At 34.7% G+C, this 20,437-nt stretch overlaps 2 protein-coding genes across 8 annotated transcripts; both read left to right on the forward strand.

Annotated features, from left to right (window-relative positions):
* The first annotated feature begins 82 nt into the window (after positions 1 to 82).
* LOC142986517 (uncharacterized) lies at positions 83 to 5,278 on the forward strand. Of its 2 annotated transcripts, none has more exons than XM_076135032.1 (3): positions 83 to 432; positions 2,865 to 3,010; positions 3,406 to 5,278. In XM_076135032.1, the coding sequence occupies exons 1-3, from the start codon at positions 252 to 254 to the stop codon at positions 3,499 to 3,501; spliced, it is 423 nt and encodes a 140-aa protein (XP_075991147.1). In that variant the 5' UTR covers positions 83 to 251; the 3' UTR covers positions 3,502 to 5,278. The 2 variants fall into 2 exon arrangements, with proteins under 2 accessions (XP_075991147.1, XP_075991148.1); XM_076135033.1 differs by having other exon boundaries at positions 86 to 432; positions 2,865 to 2,998.
* Positions 5,279 to 6,185: 907 nt separating this feature from the next.
* On the forward strand, positions 6,186 to 16,709 carry LOC142986433 (uncharacterized). 6 transcript variants are annotated; one of them, XM_076134935.1, is made up of 4 exons: positions 6,186 to 6,280; positions 12,738 to 12,811; positions 15,090 to 15,352; positions 15,500 to 16,709. In XM_076134935.1, exons 3-4 carry the CDS (start codon positions 15,263 to 15,265, stop codon positions 15,797 to 15,799), a joined length of 390 nt encoding a protein of 129 aa, XP_075991050.1. In that variant the 5' UTR covers positions 6,186 to 6,280; positions 12,738 to 12,811; positions 15,090 to 15,262; the 3' UTR covers positions 15,800 to 16,709. The 6 variants fall into 6 exon arrangements, with proteins under 6 accessions (XP_075991050.1, XP_075991051.1, XP_075991049.1 ...); XM_076134936.1 differs by lacking the exon at positions 12,738 to 12,811; XM_076134934.1 differs by lacking the exons at positions 6,186 to 6,280; positions 12,738 to 12,811 and adding an exon at positions 14,331 to 14,567.
* The last annotated feature ends 3,728 nt before the right edge of the window (positions 16,710 to 20,437 follow it).

A 20,437-nucleotide genomic window follows, 5' to 3' on the forward strand; every position in this document is an offset into this window, starting at 1 on the left:
AGGATAAAAAGCTATTAAAACTTATTTGTAAAGATTTCTGTAAAGCTTAATTGGTAATGTTATCCTACTGTCAAACTACTAGTCATTTATTTGTAGTGTCAAACTAGGAATACTGGGATTGGTTTGGTTTATTGATCGATTCAATACAAAGTTCACCCCTTCCCCATATCTCCATTCTTCATATTGCTTCCGCAGGGTTGAAGTCAGTCCAGTCTATTTAACCAAAAAGTGTAAATTTTAATCAGTGTACAATGGCTGTGTCTATGCATTGTGTGAGGTGCCGGGAGAAAGTCTCGATATTCTTGGTCATGATTTTATTATTCATGAGCCTATACTTCTATCTAAGTGCTCTCCAGCACACCTATTACAACTCGAACATTGCTGGGGAGCGGTGCACCTCGGAGCTGACTTCGATTAAATACCAATTGAACGGTAGAACTACTTTGCATATCCTTTGGCGTCATGGGGGTTGTAAACTGAGAGCTAGGCAAAGAGGTGTGGCTTGCACTGTGCAACCACGATCAATAATGTGTATAACAATAGTACATACATCTATTACATTTTTTATCTATAGTGGAGTTACAAGTTGTGGTCTTTCTCCTCCTAAGTTTAAAACATTTCATTGTCTAAGAGTCTAAGGTCTGATTTTCGAAAAGACTTATTAGAAATCACATTATACATGTTTTAATATTTGGTGCTCTGTCATTAATCATAAAGATACAAGAACCCGGAAGCTTGCGTCTTCACTGCTTTATGCAGTGACTTCTTTTTTCACATTTTATAAGACACTCAGAGACTGTACCAGCTCAATTATCTTAAATGAAATTGATAAAAGTATAATTTTATGAATGGAAATAGATTTTTCCGGGCACTTATTGCACAAAGGTAGTTGAGTATTTTATGATTATGAGTTTCCAAATAATGGAAAATAATTTCCGGGTAGACTTTAAACAATGGCTTTTTATAGAAGTCTATTTGAAGAAACAAATCGCTTTATAAGATAACATTCTGAATTTGAAATGGACCGAACATGGCTATGTGGCACTCCTAAATAATTACATCTAGGTAACTAAAATAAAACCAATTTTAATCTATCAAAAATATAAACTAAAATTAAAATTTAAACTACCTAGTTGTATCCTTTGTGACAAAATAAAGATGGCTGCCATGTCTTCCCACAAAATTAAATTTATTCTAGCATCTTCTTCTAGATAATTCTCCCAGCACCATTGTTGCTAAATCAGCTCTAACTAAACAAAAAAAAAATATTGATACTAATTACTAGGTACATTGTTCAGAGGTCTTACATTGTTGTAACTATAAACTCAGTATTAATTTTAAAATGATTACTGATCAATACTCTACTAGGGCTTCTTCTACAATAAGGAAGAGGAGTTTAGGTCTGCTGCTCTAGTGCAGATTGGGGGAGTCAATGGTGTCACATTATTGAAACAGCTAAATTTTCACGTTTGTAGGGTGTGGCATCTTACTTGTATTCTAACTCATTGAACAATATGTGTTTTTGAACAACAACTAATCAAAATATCCCTGGGCATTGTACTTCAGTCTAGGATTGTGGTGCTAAAAGTGTATTTACCATGTTTGTAGCAAATCAAATAAGAGCCTTATTACTTCATCGATTATCTTTCATAATTTCTATGGTGGTTACTATTTTAGCTTGTATGCTGCATTTCATTGCTCTCTTGAGGTTTTTACTTGTCTTTGATGGTTTGTGTTGTTGTTCTTCAGTCAAACAAATTGTCATTTTTAATGATCTTTAACAGTCGTTAACAGTAGTCAGAAGCTTGAAAGTCTGACAACCGCACTCACTGAGGTGTATCGTGTTATTATCCAGGTAGCTGGGTTGTGAAGGTCCGATAGGCAGTCGCTCCATGTAAAATACTGATATTCAGCTGCATCCAGTGAGACTGGAAGCTGACTCCAACATAGTTTGGAAGAAAGGCTAGGTTGATAGTTCTCTTAAATTGTTACAGTAAAATATAACACTCTCAAAAATGAAGGACTTAGAATCGCTTTATCATTTGATAACAAAAGGCAATCATTATTGGTATCTGAAGGAATTGTGACCCCTTAAAAGTCAATATATCTTAAAGGCATGCAAAAAAAAGTCCTAAACCCACACTTGGCTACCCTGGTGGCCTCGAGACCCAACCCCTCCTTATTTGGGAGGAGACCACTGCCCAGTAGTGGACAGTCATGTGTTAAGAAACATAGTGGTGATACAAAAGCCCATAACCGAATGTGTCTGAATATGGTGATGGAAATATCATAACTCAATATCGTTAAGTATTTGTTCTTAGGCTGTTTATTTCACGTGACTGGATAGTTCTATATGCATTCACTGCTATTTTATTAGGCATCTTGTATGGATCTATTCTACCTGTTGTGAAATGTAGGCCTTTTTGTCCCTAATCTTATGGCAATCTCAGCCAGGCTGCATTGTACAAAGCTTAATCACTTGCCGATGCCTATCTTGTAAGGAGTTTTTAAAATTATTTAAATGACCACGCCCATTTTGTCGATCACTTTTGGAACCTTACAGTTGGGTAATAGATGTTGTAATTGGGTTTAATTTAATGAAAAAAATGATTCAAGCCTGAATTCCAATGAAAATGTCTCAGCAGTGTGTTATTAGGGTATCTACTTAATATTTAGTTGAATATTTTATGTAGGTTTAGTTTCATTACGCACTATTTTGTGCTAATATCACATGAATTTGTTAAATAATCAAATTAAATGGAAACATTACGTCGTATTGTCCCAACCCTTATGACGCCAAGTGAATTCTATTTTATGCTCTCATATGGGGTCTTCTATTTATTCCTTTGTTTGCTTTGTTCTAGTCGTTACCGAATACAAGAATCGTATTGATCATCTGCTGTCTCAAACTGTTGTATCCCAGGAGACGGAGAGGCAAAAATTTAAGGACATCATGGATAACTGCGTGGCTTTGAAACAACAAACTGCTATTTGCCAGGTAATTTTCAAGGTAATTATTACTCATTCATATTGCTCAGGTAGATTAAGAGAGGCTAATTTAAATTCTATAATGTTGTTGGTGGTTGTGTTACATAATCTTATAAAAGTTTGCTGTATACCTCTCTGAAATCTGCCGCTTTGGATAAGCTAGTTTAATACAGTGTGAGTGTGGTTGTGTCTTAGCTTAGAAGTGAGCTTTTGTACACTTCAGCTACACACTCTGTTGTTAGCATAAGCGCTTATCATTTCTCATTATGGTGGAGGTACCATTGTGTATTGATAAATATACATTTTAGTGAGGAATTTTCAAGTGTTATGTGTAAGATAGAAGAACACGGATCTGTAGTATTCTAAAAACCATGATCTGTCACGGACTGTATGTGTAACACAATGATTGGTTGGCAGGCCCAGTTTGAGGACTTGCAGATTGAATGTAAGAAGGTAAGGGAGGATTATACCCGTCTGCTGAAGCAGCTGCACCGTCTCAAGTCTTTGAAGTAAAAAGCCGACTCCGACTGGATTTACCGAAAACAACTTTGATCAATTCTTACGTAGCAGTTTTGGCTGTCCATACACTGACAGAATAATATAAATTATACATTAATGGAACTATTTTAATCTTATTCGAAAGAATTATCTTCTGTAACCGTCTCCACCGAAAGTGTTGCTGCTACTTCATTTATTTTGGTTGTAATTATGTTGAAGTTTCATCATTTCGTCAATCAAAACAAATTCATTCCTATACATTAACATTAGGTTAATTTTTTTAGCAGCTTTAAAAGTTGCATTGATACTGTTTTATACCTACCTTTTATGAATCTATGTGATATCGGTGAACATTGTATGTAATTGTTTAGTTTACGTTTTTAATAATATTAAGTAAGATACCTCCAGCCAATAGGACCTACTTCGGCCTAGTTCAATTTTATGTTAAAGTTTTATTTAGCCACTTTTGGTGAGAAGTTTTAGAGCATCTTGCTATAATATATTAATACAGTAGATTTAATGTTCTCGGTGTTGTCTGATCTATAATAGATGTCTTCCTGTCAATCTTCCCACATCACACAAGTTGTTACCCATGTTTTGTCTTGTCTCTCAAGACTACTTTTATTTTATTGACAACATTGTCTAGTAAAGTTAAGTGAGATGTAGGAATAGCGGTGTGCCATTATTATGTAGGTACAGCGGTTAAATGAGAATATACTTCTCAAAGTGAAGATGATAACTTCACATTGTTGTAATTTATATTTTGCTTTATTTAAGTTATTTTTATTTAAAATGGGGTGTCCCATTGAATTTTTTAGTCTTGACAAGTACAATAATTTGTTTATTTTCCCCTTGGTTATTGTTAATTGGGAAACAAACTTAAATGTAAAATTAATGATTAACATTCAGTTAGTTTATGTATTTTAATAAAATTGAATTACATAAAAAAGTGATTTAAAATCACTGCAATTTTTGAGACTATTTGGAAGACAATTTACGTTAGTTGTAATAAATATTGAGAAGTGATACGTATTAAACATGTGACAATTATTATTGTCAATGTGAATTTCACTTGTGAACTGAAAACAGAAGATACAATATCTTCTAACTTTACTAAGACTTGTTAGTAGTTAACTAGGCTTTTATTATGTTATATTAATTAAGAGTATTTTCCCATTATGTAAGATTTATATAATATATTTTTTAAACTTTTATTTAAGGACCATGATGGGTTAAGTATACGTAATATTGAGAGTTAGTCACAGTCGTCATTGATAAGTTAGAGAGTGATTTTAAATCGGGGGGTGTGCAATTTATACAATATTTAGAATTATTGGTAAAACTTCTGATTCTATGGCAGAGATTCACTGATTGCCTTAAACATCTTAAGAAATAAGAGACGATTGTTGATGAAATAAGTAAGAATGACGACTAGGGTGGTCTAAATATAATTATACAGGGTGATTTTTAATCAATCTTTGTCTTGAACCGTGCTGTTTGGCAAGAAATCGCAAATGAGATTGTTTTGAAAATCATTTAGAATGAATAAGATCAAGTGGCCAAGGTAATTGAATTTAAACTCAACCTGTATTGTAATATTTATATTTAGCAATTAATAAATTTGTTTTATATTATGACATGATTTAAAATGTGATGTACCTATTTTTTAAATATTTATTAGAATTATGTGTACTGACTTCTACTAAATGTTATGAATAATTATGGGCGCTACCATAGCCCTTTACTCTATATAATGTAATCTTCTTAATGAATATACTGTTTACAACTTCAATATGTGTTTTTTTTTATTCATATCTATAATTATATTGCCTTTGACATTTTAAAGAGGTGTAGCCTGGAGGTATCATTGTTCCTTGGATGCCAGGATATTTGGTTTCCGCTCAGTGTTTTCTTAATAAACAGTCTTAAATTTCCTAATTTCCTATAATGTAGACCACAATTAGTGAGATAATAGGTTATATGGTCCACCCAGGTGGACCACGACCCAAGACCGGTTATTATCACTGCTGAGGCTCACATACTAATATTATATAGGTAGCTGAAGGGTTTGTTTTTTTTTGAACGCGCTAATTTCAAGAACTGCTGTTCCGATTTGAAAAAATATTTAAGTGTTAGATAGTCCATTTATCGAGGAAGGCTATAGGCTATGAGCAATTCTCAATTTTTTTGACCACATCCACTATCACAATGTCCCATGTTTTTGTTTTTGATTATTTTTTTAATATGATATTACAACTAATATATTCGATTGTCATTACTTCATCAATATTATTAAATTATCAGATAAAATATCAAAATAGCGTACAAATTGATTAGTTAATTTTAAAATGTAATAATCTAAAATATCAAAATTCTCGTAGTATGGAAAACAGTTTGTCCCATGGTGACCGCAGTGATTTCGAATTCATATAATTTCACAAAATTCTAAGAACCTAGATATATATTTTAATCCTAAAACACTGATTAATGTATTAAAATTCATGTAATATTGAGTTTATTGTAAAACATGCTATACTTGTTTATTTTATTTCAAAACTAATATTGTCCCATAAAAAGTTCCGAAACAAAATTCAGATTTTGTTACCGATTATCGTATCGATTTTTTTCAAAAGGTGTTAAATTATTTAGTGTTTTTACTCGTGGCGACACTTAAGATGATATTTAACTTCGCCATATTATTGAAATTACATTTTGGAGTCAACTACAACCGCGACCAGACACTTCACACAGCACTGCCACAAATTCTTTCCAGGATTTGTTACGTTGTGTCAAGGTAAGTTCGTAGTGATTTAATATTTTGTTAAAATTGGTTAACAGTTCGTTTTATGCACTACATTTTGATGCAAAATACTTGTTTCAAGTGTTAGAATTTAACGGAAATTTTATTTTTTGAATATATAAAACCTTCATTTCGTTACTTCTGTGTTTGTTACTTTCGCGTGGTAACGTATAATCGGAACGCGGGGTAACAAAAAAGGATTTTATAAAGCCAAGTACCTACACATCTCATAAAAATTTTGTTGTAGGTTTATTTTTAACTCCTATAGCATAATATTGCTTTCTCCTTCTAAAGTTACGTTGATATTGCTTAATTTGAAAATTGTTACATAGGATCTAATATGAATAGGGCATCATTTTCAAACGAGCACCAAACTTGATAATGCCGATTACATACTACTACAATAAATGTATTGTTCTAATATGTAATATATATATATCTATATAAATATTACAAAATAAAAACGGTTGCTGGGTAGAATCGGCTGACCGTAGCACTAAAGTACCTACTTTATTTTTCGAATGGATTTTTAATTGATTGTTATGTATTGTTAAAAATAAGGTGATAAATAAGTAGGCACAAGTTTTTATTTGTTTCCTTTAGTTCATTTGATGAACCTTTTATTTTTGGAATGTTTAAAACATTCGTAATTTTTTTTTTAATTTTGTATTGATTTTTACTACTTTTTATTTCCATTTTATGATAATGTCAAGTATGTGTATGCTAAGCCTAACATTTCCAATTTTGTTACCGAAGCTTCTATTTTTGTTACTGTCCCTAAATAAAGCTGATAATTATGTTAAATATTGTTATTATTTTAAATTTAAAGACAATAAGTAATGGTTTAAAATTAACTTTATGACAGATATTTTATAATAAATAAGAAATATAGCATTCTTCCTTTTCAGTTTAATAGAAAAACAAAATTTTGTGAGTAGAAAGTGTTAATGGTAACAAAAAAGCAGATGTAGTGCCAATAAAAAATATTGTATTACATTATTCACGATTTTTCTTTTCTCAACATGTCATAATGTTATAATCTAGATAGAAAAATATAAAAACATAAAACAATTTGAGTGAGTTTTCATGATTCTACACTGATTTCCAAGTAACAAAAAAAGAACTTTTATTTTACCCTTAACTAATATTTTACAGTTATTTTGTATAAAACATCTCTAAAACAGAAACTCAATCACAAATTCAGAATTTGAATAGTTTAAGCTAACTATATTTAGCGTAATATGTCCAATATATATGAATTTTATTTTTAGACTATTTTTGAGAGTATGGTCAAATATTTTGAGAAATGCTCCTATACCTATTATATCATCACGCTACGACCAGAAAGAGCAGATTACCAGTAAAAAATGTTACAAAATCGGGGAACATTTTGACCCATTCTCTCTTATGTGACGCAAGCGAAGTTGCGCGAGTCAGCTAGTCTTTTTATAAAACAGTTTTTGAAAAAAATGTTCCACGTAGGTACCAATAGGTGTATGGTTCTTTTACGTTGGCTAAAAACTACTATTAGTTTATATAGGTATTTCTGGTGCCTTCAGTTTCCATTATGTCAATACCTATAACCGTGACATATTTTAAGGGATAGTAAAGGACTATGCCATTCGTATTATAATTTAATATTATACAAAATCAATACACACACAAAGCTGGACAAATTTGATTAAAACAACAACACAAACGCCCTCTCTTATACGAGTTCGGTACTGATAACAATGAAGTATATTCTGTAGAACCAAATTGAACGACAGCGCTAGGTAGAGACAACATGAAAACTTACAGCACTGTCTGCATAGATGGCGTTGATTTAAAATATTTGTCACACCGTAGATTGTTGTCATTTTGATTGCAGTCTTCGTCTTTGGTCGCCATTGATTTATATATGATTAAGAGGAACTCAGGTCTAACATGGTCAAGGAATTCGTGGCATTTAAAAAAAATAAAAATAAACTGATTCGATTCGAACCCACCACACGTGGCGCTACGGTTTATTGCGGCGAGGTGACCACTTTAACCACTGCGCCAAACCTGCAGTTAAATAAATAAAAAAAACGAAAATAAAAAAAAGTATAATTTGTTAAAAACATAAACATTGTAGGTAATGCAACTTCTCATAGAGTTCAAAATTGGATCTCAATGCGTTCTAGCAAAAGATTATGGGTGAAAAAAAAAACACACACAGATAGATAACATTTTTATTTTCTTGCTTTTTTAAATCTGAAATTCAGTAATTTTTGCCAGAAAATGGTCGAAATACCAACACAGTTTTACTACGTTACGGTTAATGGTAATCTAAAAACATAGCATTCGTCAGTTTTTATGAAATGAGGCACAAAAAAGCACTAAGTAGCTATCAAAATACTAGAGAATAAATTAGCAAAATTTGGTTAACCGTAACAAACATATTACGTCGCATAACTCATAAAAACATTGAAACCTTTTTGAAATTTGTGATAAGCAAGCGAATTTAAGCTCTTGAACTCAAGACAGGCCCGTAGGCTTGACTTAAGCCTGCAGCAACTACATAGAGGCTTCTGAAACGACCAAGTGGTCTGAATAAACCTGGCTGTCTAGGCGTGGTAGTAAAACGAGGATAAAACCTTGGGATTAAAAAGATGGACCATGTCTACATTCACCTTTAAAACACTAGCTCATGTACGCTCACGAAAGATATTAATTTAAACGGATGGTTATTGGTAACGCCGTGAAGAACAAAAGACTTTAGAATGGCTAACTAGACCAGCGATTTATTGACATTGTTATTGTAATTTGTATTTATTAGACACCATTTCATTTTAACACACTATTTGAATTCTGAGACTTTAATTGATATATAATTATTTTAATTCGTAATAATTTTGATTGTAATTTGTCTATGACACTTTTATAATATTATTCACATACCTTTTCGAGGTTAAATAGATATAGCACTTTTATAATAATATACTAACACCATTATGTACTCTATTTTGTTGTGAATAAATGTCTTTTGACTTTTTTGACTTTTGAGCGAGCAATCAATTTGATAGAAACTATGCAAACAGTGTCGTTTTGATGTAACGTGTTAGTCACTACAATCTAACAGTGGCGAAGGGTCAATAATTATAAAAGGAAAGCCGGGGCTATAGGTAGGTAGGTAGGTATGTCATTTTATAAGTAGGGTACCTACACCGTAAGTACGCGGTGTATTCGACTGGAGGTACCGCGTCCTGGCCACTTTATGATGGCGACCGACGAAGGAACACTGTAAGGTTTTTAGTCAGTATGCCCAGGTTCAACAGGAACTCCTAGCCGGCGGATAGTGAGATTGAACAATGGGCAACGGACATGTCCACCTAATACACTGGCAAGGATGAGCAAGTTTTGACAGATAATGGTTACCGCAAGATGCTTTTAGTGCTGTTCAATAATTCTCAATTAAGAGAAGTAACATTAAAAAAACTACCTTGCCGCAGATGAAAATTAGATCTCCATTTTCGAATTGAAATTAAAAATATTTCATAACTAGCTGACCCGCGCAACTTCGCTTGCGTCACATAAGAGAGAATCCATACTAATATTATAAATGCGAAAGTAACTCTGTCTGTCTGTCTGCTACTTAATCACGCCTAAACTACTGAACCAATTTGCATGAAATTTGGTATGGAGATATTTTGATACCCGAGAAAGGACATAGGCTACTTTTTACCCCGGGAAAATGACGCATTTCCCGGGAAAATTCAGGTAGCGAATTAAGTCGCGAATAATCAATATTATAATGACATTAAATTAACAAAATTCCGTTGTCATGGCAACTGTTTTAATGGCGGATATGCCTTAGCGCGACTTTGTTATATTAAGAGATATAAATAATTTTGAGAATATTTTTCGTGAAAAAGAAGCATATTTTATATCATCACGCTACGACCAATAGGGGCAGAGTAACAGTAAAAAGTGTTACAAAAACGTGGAAAAGTCTGACCCATTCTCTCTTATGTAACGCAAGCGAAGTTGCGTGGGTCAGCTAGTGTGTAATAATTTTACCCGTTTTTGTAACATTTCTCGTTGCTGCTCCGCTCCTAATGGCCGTAGCGTGATGTTATACCTATAGCCTATAGCCTTCCTTGATAAATGGGCTATCTATCACTGAAAGAAGTTTTCAAATCGGACGAGTAGTTCCTGAGATTAGCGCGTTCAAACAAACATACTCTTCAGCTTTGTAATATTAGTATAGATTTTACCACGAATTACGCTGGCAAGTACTGACAGGATGCAAGTCTAATGTTTAAATAAAAAATATAAATATTTTGCATAAATAAACAATCTTCAATGCTTTCTTTCAAAACGGTCATTAAGTTTTTCAATCAAAAGGGGCGTTTGTACATAAAAAAGCGGAACCTCGCAATTTGTAGGGCACGCTATCATTATAAGGTCTACGATGAATGACGGTCCTTGCTTAGATCTGCTAGTTTGTAGTTCGTCACTCTTATTATAAGCGAAGTAAAGTTCAAAGTCAAACGAATGGTTCTTTCGGAAATCGAAGCAACGACGTCGTTCACGCTTTGATGAAAAAATGTTCGTTGAAGGGACTAATTAATAATGTGTGACATATGAAACGCTACCGTCCGTCTCATCGACACATTTCTCCATAAATTATATTGGAGCTGAGACCAGCTTTGTTTGCGCTGCGAGTGTCCTAATGTTTTCACTATAAGGTTCTCAATGCAAAAACAATACAGCAAGGAGTTTTGTGAGCTGGTGATTTAGATGACTTAGGAGTATGACATGAGTTTTTTCAATAACTAAGGCAGACAGCCTGTCGCCTATTAGATCCCGGATGTCTGGACGATGATGACCTCTTTAATGTCTCCAGGGGATAGAATTTTTGCTATCACATAAAAAGTTTATTGGTAAAAACAGTTTTTGTAGAGAAAGAAGCTTTAGATAATATTCTCACATCCGTGGCGGTCGCCATTGATACCTAGCTTGTAATACGTTTATCTGAATTTAAATTAGCATACCCGAAAATTGTCGTACAAAATCGTCATAATTATAGTTGAACAACTTAGTAGAAAGCCATATGAAAATTAAGAACAGAAATAACCCGCAGGGTTCTGCATCTGACGGTGGCCTGTTAGATAGGAATAGCTATTTAAGAAAAGACAGTTACGCATTCAATTAAAAAAATAAGTATTCATTATTATGTAGATAAATTGTGCATGCAAAGGCTCTCTACTAGGTTATCGATAAATAGAAATGAATTTTCAGGTTCCAAGGGCAATCTGCACGTTTGCTTAGGAGCATACAATTATATAGTGAGCTTTCTTGCTAGGCAGCTGCAAGGCGACTGTCTAGAGTCATGGTAGAGTCACGTAGAGTCATCTCTGCCACCTACTTCCTTCTGTAATACTAGTAAAATATTTTAAATACGTCCGCTACCTAATCACGCAATGCTATTATTAAAACGCAAATTGCTTTGCGGTTTTCACAAGTTAACCAAATGACACGGAGGGATGGGACGTGAAACACAATTAATCCATTTGGAATTTATCCGGTGCAGTTACCCTCGGGGTTCAATTAAAATGTAAATGGGTGTCGGTGGCGAGGCCGGGGCCGCGGGGCCGCACTCGCCATCACGCGCTGTTATCGTAACACGCCAGCGACGCCGCCGCACCGTCACGTCGTCGCCACGCCGCCGCGTCGACACCCTCACAATACCTACAATACTCGCCTAATTGAAACTTATCAATATGAAATATCATCTCTTTGAATTTACAAACGGGTGACGCTTTCAATTTTCTTATTTGACTTTCAGAACTTTTTCTTTAAAATTGATGTTAACATTAATAAAAGACAAATCATTCTGAGAATAACTCTCAGAATTATTTGTCTTTTCACTCATTGGCTTAGGAACAGTAATGACGGAATTTGCCATTAGAGGACTAGAACTATGAGCTCATCGAGATTATTTTTTCATCTCTTATCAATTTCCCATTAGTATTGTAATACATTTAGCAGTATATTCAGAACAATTCATAGACGTTGACTAGCGGTTAGCTTTGCGGCAGATATTGTTTAAAGTCGATTTCAGCTGGATAACGAGTCGAATATCTCATCAGATGGTTCTTTGCTATTTGATTTCATACATTTGTTGTCACTTTATCTATAAGACCTACCATGTCATAAGTTGCGAAACTTACCCATAACATATGGAAAATCATCGAGACCCCGGCACCGATTGTTAGACCTAACTATATCTCCGGACAGCAGAATTTCCATCCAATAACCATGGCTGGACTGTAGACCAGACTGTAGTAGAGACTGGCGGCCGTTCCTCGGTCGACCAAAAATAAGCAGATATATTTTTAATATTTATGAACTCGATTAAAGTCATCCAATATAGAAGATAAGAGATAAAGATACAATTATTATTTTCACAGTTTTTGTTTTGCAGGTGAAGCTGGTCATCGTGGTCGTATTTATGTTGTCCAGTATAGAGAAGCTAGATCTTCAGTTGGCTTAAGACCGGTCGGTTGATCTCACTTTGTAGCCAGTAATGAAGAGAACTTAGAGTTATTTTCAGCCTGCTTAATTGTAGATAAGTTTTTTGTATATTCCACAGAAGAAGACTTTCCTAGAAGTCGTATATAATAGACGTGATAAAGAGTTATTTTATGCAATTACATAACCTGGCCAAACTATAAAATAACGGGGTTCCTATACCATACTTCCAAGTTCCTAGGCTCCTACACATAATTAGAAGGCCGAAATTTATTTTGTACATTTTTAAATATAATTTTTGATATTAAATGGTCTACGGAGTTGTATAATTTACGGTCCTATTTTTTTACGTTTTTATTTGGTGTACAATATTGTGCAGAATACCCAAAGTCAAACACAAATCAATAACATTTTGCGAGAGAGGGATGGATAAGCTGGAAGGGGTGGCAGGGGCGCGGTCGCTCCGCCTCTTACCCGGCCCCGCTCACCGCGCTTTTATATCGCTACCCCTAGCCCTCAACCACAATGGTTTCCAACAATCCAATTTATAGAACATTAACTGTAGATCGATATACATATTCAGTAGCATAGCGTACATTTCTGCTGCTTGGGGCGGAAGATTGCTACCACCTATTTTTGAAATACTTTCAAGATCTTCAAATATTCTGAAGATTCGGTGAATACCTCTATATTTCAATCTGCAACTGGTAGCCGTGTAGGAAATACAATATGAATACGGAAAAATATTCTTTAGTTTTAAAGATAGATCATCGAAAATCGAACTAGTCAATTAGACAAGTAAGTAGTCGTCAGATTTGGATACATTAAAATACAATAGATTTAATTCTTTGAAAACAGCGCCAGAAACATAAGTATAAGTAGAACACAAACGAGACTTCTACTTGCTAAGAGGCAGAAGAAGATGACCTGTTCAGATTGCATGTGCGGAGTCCATCGGTACACAATGAGAACTTGTATGAACACCACCAATGAAGCGTAGAATGCCAGCTTGATGACAATGTTCCACGCTCTGCTGACAACATTATCACTAGAATATGGCAGGCATATCACACTATTCTCCGATTCCATGATTATATATCAGCCTAGCCTTTTTTCCAACTATGTAAGAGACGGCTTATAGTCTCACCGGATGCAGCTGGATACCAGTGTTTTACATGGAGTGCCTATCGGACCTCCACAACCCAGTTACTTGGGCTATGACTCTCCGGTAAAATTGGTTGTCAGACTACTGTCAAAGAACTTTGAAAATGACAACCGGGACCCACAATTTATTGTGCCTTCCGGAACACGGAGGAACTCAATATGTATAATGAGAGATGTCACACACTTACATTTATTACAAAGTCTAATGCAATAGGGAAGTTACAATAAATTCATAATTACTATTGTTAAGAGCTACTAACGCATACTCTGTCGCAAATATTTTATATTATTTGCTATTAAAAGAACTTACTTATCTAGCTATAAAATACGGTAGTGAGTATTGAATTAGAGAAATTTTATTTGCTGGAAATTATAGCCGGTGTTTATTATATGGTTACTAGGTATTGTTATATACGATTAGCAATGTAGCTACATACTTTATACAGGCCTTTGGAAATAACAGTCCCATTAAAATCTACTAAAATATTTTCTACCGGAGTCTACTAGTATTAGTTACTTTTACAGTATTTTCAGAGGCATAAAAATCTTATGTTAAGCCCATTTTCATTTGTTCTGCATCACAATGATGTTCAAGTTGAGTTCGTATATCATTTGTAGTGTACGTAAGTACTTATATTAATTAAAAACCTTTATTTCCTTCATTTGGAATAAACACTGAATTTTCGTGATACCACATTATTATATTCTACAATTCTTAGCCGAACATGAAAAAGATGTTATCAACGGCTTCATAATTATACCTTTTTAGTAAGAGATTTAAATGGATACTTTAAAAAAATTGTATGCTTGTATGATTATTCAAAATTAAACGATTTAATAAATGTCAAATGTTATTTTCCGTGGAATAAGAATATATGCTTGCTAATAATATATAGGGTTTGGAAAGCTTGAATACATATTATGATCAGCGACTTTTCGAGCTGATTGTAAAATTGGGTCGTAACTAATACTGCATAGCGCTAGGTGTCCGATGAAACGATCTTTAGTAAAGATTGGATACAGGTAGATAGTAGATAGTGAAAAAATGCCTGAATCAACCGGTAAAGTTTCTTTCTTATAAATTTTGAAAGGAACTGCGCCTGCCTATTAACAATTAATTAATATCACTGATTACTTGCAGTGCTATGGAAACCCTGTGGTACCGTTTATTATCGAGGTGAAACAGCAACGTATTTAAAAAGTAAATTATTAGCACTACAAACTGAACTGGTTAAAGACGTATTGGTGAAGATAGCAAGTGTGCAACATCTTAGAGAACAAGATTACCGATCAACAGCATTCCAATTTTCCGAAATGTCCACTACGATTCAACGTCTACATAATAAAATTGTTGAACGATTTATGGAAGTTGCAGAAGATAATAGCAGCTTTAGCATAGAGGAGGTAAGATTTATTGGATTCATTTTATAAAATCCTTATAGTTTTTATTTTAAACGATCGACTTACGAATTAAGTCAGAGAGTTCTCCATCATCCTTATAAGTGCATTCATCTTTACTACATTATTTGATTACATTTAATATTGTTTTAGAAAGTGAATAAGGTTTCCGATGCTCATCGCTACTACATGGAGATTGATGGTCTAACACGGCTGATACAAATGTGGGAAAAGAACCAGATAGAGAGACTCAAGCAAAAAATGGGCCCCGGGCTGAGGACCAGAGGTGAACAGGGTTTTAAAAGTCTGCTAGCTTTGGAAGCCGGTGAAGCTCAACGAGAAGACGAGCGGTTTGAATCTAGCAGGACAAGCGTGCCTCCACGCTCCACACGCACGTGGCCTAATGGAAGAAGAAAGAATAAGCTGTGGCATGCTGGCAACAAAGACTACTAAAATTACAGATGTATTATATTAGCGAGTTATTCTGCAAATTTGAGAAATCGTCTGCTTTAAAGACTTGTTTTCAATTCAGGAAGTGTTTAGTAACAAAATAGGTTGACAGTAGTTGATACGCTACGTTATCGCAAATTACAACAGCTTCGTAATTTTGTTATCGAGGACATATAAATACTATCATGTTATAAAATATCCGAAAAAAAAAGATTATTTATTTTAACTCCGAACTGGATGCGAACACTTGAAGGTTGAATGAAACAAAAGCACTCAAACGACTTAATGCCATTTTGGCCTGCGTGCAGCAGTCTAACTAAAAACGGAACGCGAGGATACATCAGTTTACTTTTGGTTAAGAATTTGTTATTGTAAGCCATATGGGCGCAGGGCGGCCGCGGTGCGGGGTTTTTTCAGTTACGACGAATTTAAGGCCATCGTTAAACAATGGGACACATGCTTGCTTCCACGACCGTACATCTGTGCTGTACACCCTTGGAGCCAGCACCCATTGTCAGCTCACGTCGCACTTTATGAAACCTTACTGCTTAATTACTTAAGGACATATTATTTGTTTCGTTTTTCACTTGTTTGTAATTAATATCTAGTACTATCTAGCTTACCGTCGTAGCCCAAGTATGTACTCGTACTACGGCAGCCCAAATACTATACAGACTTGCACATGTAATATTCACCACCATACTGTGGCTAAATATTTTCTGCAGGTAGGTATGTTGTAAAAAACTATTTTTTTCCATAAATGTGTAATAGCAAAAAATAAATAGAGGTGGCTAGTATAATTATAACGAATAATTTCAGCTCATCCACAATGCAGGTTAACATGTCTTAAAGTGAAACGTCCTGTAATAATATCCAAGTTGTTATAATTGAGGCAGTGGTAAAAATACAAAATAAACAGAGCGGTGTCAAGCCACTCTCGGGACTCGAATCGTGTTTATTTGTCTATCTTTTAGATAAATAACATTTTATTTATCTAATAACTCCTGGGAATTGCCGATATCGATTTCAGTATCTGTTGCTCGAGACTGTCGTAGTCTGATTAACAAACACTTGGAGGATTTCATCATTGTTAATGATATTAAAGGATAGTTACCAAAAACGCGTATGTATACACACAATAAGAAATTGTTTAGGGATGGCTTTAAATGAGATATATACAGATAGTTTTTCATTTAAACTACGAACAGTTTTACAGATAAACTTCGATCGGGAGACGAAATCAGTGGACATTCTTGAAAACCCGTAAATTACGTAACAATCCGAACGATGAACTTAACCCTTGTTTGTTAAATTATTTTTACCCGTCGTTAGACAAATAATACCTATTTATAAAGGGAGTTTAATAAAATTTGTAAGCGGAAAGTTGAAATGGCGACCACTAAGCTGTGGTTAAACTTAGTGCCGTTTGTTTAGATAAGGCAAACGAGTGTGACACGCGGCTCTAAGTTGTAAACGACGGGCGAGCGACCGAACTGCACTGTCATATGACGTACAGGAGGTCTTTTGATAAATAGACATGTCTGATTTTCGTAATAAGTACTAGTTGTTGGTTAAGTATTTAGCCAATAGTAATAATAGTATTACTGGGTTAATTAAATAGTACCTCTCAGAGCTACAGTGAATCCCAGTTAAGTAAGTTTGAGAATTGTTTGCGGTGCGGTTACTCCCGGAACTGACATTCTGTATGTCAGTATTCTTCAGAGAAGTCACACATGACTACGCGTTTTGTCCAGCTGCAGAAGATTTAAGGTCCTTTACTACAAACTAAATCCCATCCTTACAAATAAATTTTACTATCGCTACTACTGGCTCTACATTTTTCAAATTGGCAGAAATGTTTCTAAAATTTAACAATACGATTACGTAATTTGTTTTTAGTTAATTTACAATAGTTATAGATACAAGATTATTCGTTCGAAAATGTATTTTAGTAGTATGGTTATTGAAAATACAGTCGTTTGTTAATGTACTACTTATTAAACGCAAGAAGAAGCAGAGCTTAAGAAGAGCAGATAATTCTACCGGAACTGCCACTCTGAGGTATTTAAAAACGTTTGTTTAGCTAGGCAGGAAGCTGGTTACGATGTACAAAACGATTAAAGATTGCAAAATGTTTTTTTAAATATAATTCCTTTTTCTCAAAATATTTCTTTGCAATACCCCGATATTTTGCTATCTTGCCTTCAGGTGACTTCTACTACATATAAACAACGTTCTTTACCATGGTACTTGTGAAAAATACACCTAAAATAACTAAACTAACAAGAAAAACCGGTCAAGTGGGATTTGAACTTGCGCACGAAGGGTTAAGTATCATTATATATTTGTAAAAAAATGCAAAAATGGCATAATGGTTATTCTGTTCTTTAGTATATGTTGTTACTGTGGTAGCAGAAATACGTCACCTGGTATTGCAACTGTCTTCTATCACGGTTCATGCAATATAGCCTGGTGACAGGCAAGCAGACGGCAAAGATTCAGTCAATAAGACCAGTTTTTACCTTTTTGGACTCCCGTTTATTGGGAAAAATTAATAAGTTATCTACAATATTAGGCTCTATAGCATTGATTACTCGTCATTGGGTTGGGTTGGGTAGCAGGGGCAGAAGTCTGATACGCAAAGGTTAATACAAATTCTAGGAAAGAAATGCGCTAGAAACATTCACACGATAGAACTGAGAAAGGTTTAGCTTGGCTAAAGGGTTTAGTTTAAACAAGATAATTCTCTCATTTAATGGGAGAGACCCACTCTACTCGACGCGCTCTACTTAACTTGAGTATGATTAAAGCAGTGGATGAGAAACGTTTGATATTTTATTGAAAAGTAACTTTATTTTCAGGAACGTTTACTTTATTTTAAGATTATTGTATTGCGTTTTGATCTGGGAATAATATAACAGAATAAAGGTTTTCCTACTTATCTTACTACCCGACGTTTAACTTACTTAAATTAAGCTTTAGTCCCGAGAGACTAATTTGAATGAAAAGTTAGCACGATTCACTATTGACAATCGGCTAACTATTAAAAAAACTATGAAAATCTTATCAGCGTCTCTAGCGGGGGTCGTAGAAACTATTTCAGCGGCACATTTTAAATGTCAAACTTTTGATACACGACAGTACCGACTATAGAGAATCACGCTACAAATTTGGTATTTTAAGTTACATGTGGTGCCGCCGTCTCTCGTAGCTTGGACCGTGTTCGTGGGGCGCATAACCGCGCTCAGTATAAATCAGTAATTAGCCGTAACGACAGTGCAACAACAGAGCCACGTGCGACGCCGCCCTGATCCATCACTCGCCGCCGTCTCAACCTGATCATATCTATCTAACTTCATCACTTCGTATCATAACTTTAGGGCTTTTTAGAATTCAATTAATTGTAGAATGGTGTGTGTGAAATAGGGATCGAATGAATTTCGTATGAGATTAGGTTAGTTGACGGGAAAATTAATTTATTCATTCCAATAGGTACCATTCGAAGAATAAACACAAATAGTAGTATAGACATCAGCCTAGAAGTAGTCTTTTTTGTGGCTAGCGAACTTGAGACTTGAGTACGAACACAACCACCTCGGGAACAGAAATCGGGATCAGAGCTTTCTGCATGGGATTGCATCTCCAAGTATCAAAGTGGTACTATACAGTTTTCTGCCTCTATAAAATGCGCACTTTCTCACTGGTGTACCTCAACTTTTCACCATTTACAGTGAAATATATTAATATTCTTTTACCTAGCTCAAGAATAGCAACTAATATTACCTGCCTACCTATTATTAAAATATATTATAATATCGGTACAAAATCCATAGTGAGCTTAATTAAAAACGTGACACCACGAGAATATCCGTCAATAACTTAAGTGGGCATACAATTACGTATCTATTAGAGATCCTTTCATATCTCCGGACAGTTTTCATGAATGGAGGGCGTGCTTAATTTTTAGATAGGACGATTATCTGCGAGAACAATCCCGTGTGTAAACAGAGTGTCCGGGCAGGCCCGGCTCGCTCACGACGCCACGTAGGTGTCGCACAGGCCCACACAAATTTCAATGGAACTATAACAATGGCCGTCACTTGTCGTCTACCAAATCTGGTCAGTTTTGACATGTTGACATGTTTTTATGTACGCCCGCTGTCAATGGTTCCACGATGATTTCACGGCCGAGGGGCTGCCCAATTTGCCACAATGGCCCGCACTTCTAATTCCCATTGTTAAGATTACGAATTTACGTCTCTATGTTATTGCGACGCGCCTCACAATGCGGATTAAGCTTTATTTGTTCCAATGACTTTAGTTTTTGGTGCTAGTTACGACGGGAAGAGATATTCTCTCATCCTGTTTCGTGTGACTTCTTCAATGTATTGTGTAATTGGCTTACCTGCCTTCTTAATTATTCCTTTAATAATCTTAAAGACCCCGGAAGAACATAAAATAAAAAAAAAAGGTGACAGCTTCAATAATATTTCATACTTTAAATAACTGCAAATTATGGAATTAGAGCAAAAGTACGCACGTATTCAAATGTTTCGGTATAAAATAATTTTATGCTGAGTTTCTCCTGTGATTTAGGATATTCATCAATAAAAGTGATCGGGATTTTCACTCCGAAAAATA

Source organism: Anticarsia gemmatalis, chromosome Z (assembly GCF_050436995.1).
Source record: "Anticarsia gemmatalis isolate Benzon Research Colony breed Stoneville strain chromosome Z, ilAntGemm2 primary, whole genome shotgun sequence".
In the NCBI taxonomy this organism is placed as follows: domain Eukaryota; kingdom Metazoa; phylum Arthropoda; class Insecta; order Lepidoptera; family Erebidae; genus Anticarsia; species Anticarsia gemmatalis.